Raw genomic sequence first — 3311 nt, forward strand, 5'->3', positions numbered from 1 at the left:
GGTCCAGGTCCAGCAGAGTCTGGTCCCTGCTGCTGCTCTGGGCTTCAACACAACACACACAGAGCTTTGAGAGTGAATAATGATGGTGGAGTGATTTGAGTCCTGGACAGTTAGAGATCCTCATCTCACCTCTGAGCTTTGGTCTGGCTGTCATGTTCCCCACACAGAGTGCTTTTAGAGGGAGGGACTCCCTCCTCTCTGTCCTCACACTGACTCATGCTGCTCAACTCACATCCACTTTCACCTGGAGAGGAAACACAAATCATTCATCTGCACATCAACTCAAATCCTCCTTTCCATCATTTCTCCTGGAAAAAGATCAGCTGCTCCTCCACTGATTGGCTGCTAGTTTCTGTTTCATATCAGTGGCAGCTGAATGCAGTCATACAGCAGCGTGAGGCAGAGGAAGCTGCCATCAGCTGCTGGACTTCTACTATCAGTCCACTAGATGGAGGCATGAAGCTGCAGCCCAGCACACACACCATGCATGCAGGAGCGGCTACATTCACTAAAGGACTGAAGGTTCTTTAATATTCAGTAAAGTGGTGTTCATTTTTATACTTTATTCAGTTTTAATGTTGTGATGGGAATGTTTTTATTCAGAATTAAAGTATTTGAATATGTGCGTCCTGTGCTGCAGCTGCGTTTCTTGTGCATTCCTCTGTCATAAAAAGTCAATAAAGCTGAACCTGGAGAATGAGCCCAAAGTCCACAGAGTTAAACTGTCCAATGAAAAGACTGTGCTGAGATAACACTGGTCTCCCTGCGACATGGGGACTATGGCTTGTAATAGAGTATTTATAAACTGCAGATTTGATCCTTTTAGATGTGAATATTTTTCTACCATGAAAGATGAGTGCTTTTAGTAAGTTACTGCATATGACTTAGAGTATTAGTATAGTTTTATATGCATTATATCTACACTTAATAATACATCTACTGCAGTCAGAAGCCCTTTCAGTTGAGGCCCCTGGCAGCGGCATAGAGTACTAACGACAAAGACACGGAGAGACAGCGTTTCCATAAAAAACAGATATAATCACGTACCAGAGCCTCCTTTGTTGTGCGTTTGGAGAAGTGAAGCGTCTGCTGAATCTTCTGTAATGACATGTTGACGAGGAAAACATTTCTAATGTGTTGCATTACCTTCAGCTGGAGAATACTATCTGCGCCATGACGGCCAGAAAAGTGATCTTTGAACAGGAAACACCCAGAGCAGCACATTACTGTTAATCATTAATTACATCTGTTAATAAGTTGTGATGAACTCTCTGAAGAGCTGGAGGGTGAGGACATGTTGGTTTGTAGTTACTTGGCTTCCAGAAAGCAGAGATCTCTTTAACTGAGAGCTGTTACTATGGTAACATAGTTGGTCAGTTAAAAAGTCTAACAAAATTGAAAAAGGTCAACAATCCTGTTCAGCAAATATTTTCTCAAAAGTGACTGATTTCACTGCGGTCTGACACTTTGAGTTCAAACACAGTTAAACTACATATCAGACAATAATCTGGAGTTTTGTAGAAGTTTACGTTATCAGGAGAGTAGAGAAGCTTCCCAGCATCCACCAGGAGAAATACACTTGTGAAGTTCAGCGTTGTTATACAGGGAGACTGACTCACTCTCCCTAACCACAGACTATGGGCATTGTCACCATCCGTTCACTTCCTGCTCACCAGATCCAGGACCAGATCAAGCTCAGCAGAGGCCAGATCATAGCCAGCAGCCATACCAACTTGTAGCCTGCTTCTGCTTCATTCATTCAGAAGTGACAAAACACAATTTTTTTGGTAGAAAAAGTAGAATTGCAGTACAATAATCAATACAACATGTTTCTGTCAACTCACAGCTATAAAACGACACAGTAAAATGATAGTGTACTGGTCAACACAAATAGTTGTGTAAGGGATGGGGTGGATAGTTTTATGGATCAAGTCTTCTGTGTCATATCCAACTGAGGATTGACCCCACCTAACGATCTCCGCATGCCCCCTCCATTGCTTGCAGAAGAGGCATTAGGCTGGTGGTTAATTACTGTCAAACGCTGAGCTGAAAAGAGAAATGGGGAGTAAGGCGGCAGGTACATAGCTGTGAAATTATTGGGGTTTGGTGAACCAGTCCCTGAGCAGAGCAGCACAGTGAAAACTAACTAACCCAGATGACAACAAAGATGGTCTGCTCTGGTCTGTTGAGCTGCATTATGTAGGGCTTCCACAGAAGTTCTTATGTTCGCAGTATTTTAGGGCCCTAGGGTGGCATCACGATGGACAACTTCCTGCAGACTAACAGGGGCACACAAAGTGATATTGCCCCAGAGATGCCCAGGGACTGTTGGGTCAGAGGTACGACCAGGCTGGGCCAGTTAAGTCTGGTCCCCACCTTCACCAGCTTAATAAACTTTGTAAAAAATTACTCCATTAGCTTTCTATTATAGTCAAAAACTCCTCTGGAGACGGTCAAGAGTCGGTGCTAAAGAGTTTATTCCAAAACAGGACAGATAAACCCGTCCAACATCCCAGCAGGTCGGAGGATGAAGTCCATCCTGTGGTCTGCAGTCTTATATATAGTATCTCTTCTGGGCTGGTTTGCCCTCCTCTCCTCATGATGAACTTCTTTTCTTCTGTTCCTCAGCTGTCAGTTATTACTGCATTGTTGACTTTCTGCATCCTTATACTACTGGATAAGAAGTTCATCATTTACAACTTCAGTCTCACCGTGTTTTTTAAAGGTCACGCATGCTTAATATCACACACAATCGCATTTTTTAAACAGTTAATATAAGAATAACATAAGTAAAGTAGCATTTTCCATTAATGCTTGGTTTCTTACAGCATTCTTGATGTTATGCTGGCTGCTTTCTGCTTCTCATCTGTCTGTCGTGAAAATGCTCATCGACTATCCGTCATGAAAACGTTAAGCAAGAATTCCTTCAGCAAATTCACTCAAAGTTCACACAGGCTCTCAGCATCAGAGGTTGGAAGTTGAACAGTAATTATTAAGCATGTAGTCTTAATATTAGCAGATTAACACATCAGCAGTTCACCATGTAGTCACATCAGTAGATAACAGCAGAACGAAGCATGCACTGTCACAGCAGATGTTGAACACCTGCAGCCTCTCCTATGGTCATAATCTAGTAGATGACGGTTTCAATTTTCAATTTTATTTATATAGCGCCAAATCACAACAACAGTTATCTCACAGCGCTTTTCATAAAAGAGCAGGTCTAGACCGTACTCTATGATGCTATTTACAGAAGCCCAACAGTTCCCACCAAGAGCAGCACTAGGAGACAGAGGCAAGGAAAAACTTCC

General features: G+C 42.6%; 3 protein-coding genes across 3 annotated transcripts in view; 1 reads left to right on the forward strand and 2 right to left on the reverse strand.

Annotated features, from left to right (window-relative positions):
• Positions 1-3311, forward strand: part of LOC123971238 (NLR family CARD domain-containing protein 3-like) — a 427855-nt gene that overhangs the window by 166618 nt on the left and 257926 nt on the right. The window lies entirely within an intron of this gene.
• Positions 1-3311, reverse strand: part of LOC123971220 (NACHT, LRR and PYD domains-containing protein 12-like) — a 524333-nt gene that overhangs the window by 29585 nt on the left and 491437 nt on the right. The window lies entirely within an intron of this gene.
• LOC123970392 (putative transporter SVOPL) overlaps positions 1928-3311 on the reverse strand; it is a 13966-nt gene continuing 12582 nt past the window's right edge. The window contains exon 12 of the mRNA XM_046048422.1: positions 1928-2046. Coding sequence (XP_045904378.1) covers positions 1928-2046 — 119 coding nt within the window. The remainder of the gene's footprint in view (positions 2047-3311) is intronic.

This window comes from Micropterus dolomieu, linkage group LG01 (genome assembly GCF_021292245.1).
Source record: "Micropterus dolomieu isolate WLL.071019.BEF.003 ecotype Adirondacks linkage group LG01, ASM2129224v1, whole genome shotgun sequence".
In the NCBI taxonomy this organism is placed as follows: Eukaryota; Metazoa; Chordata; class Actinopteri; order Centrarchiformes; family Centrarchidae; genus Micropterus; species Micropterus dolomieu.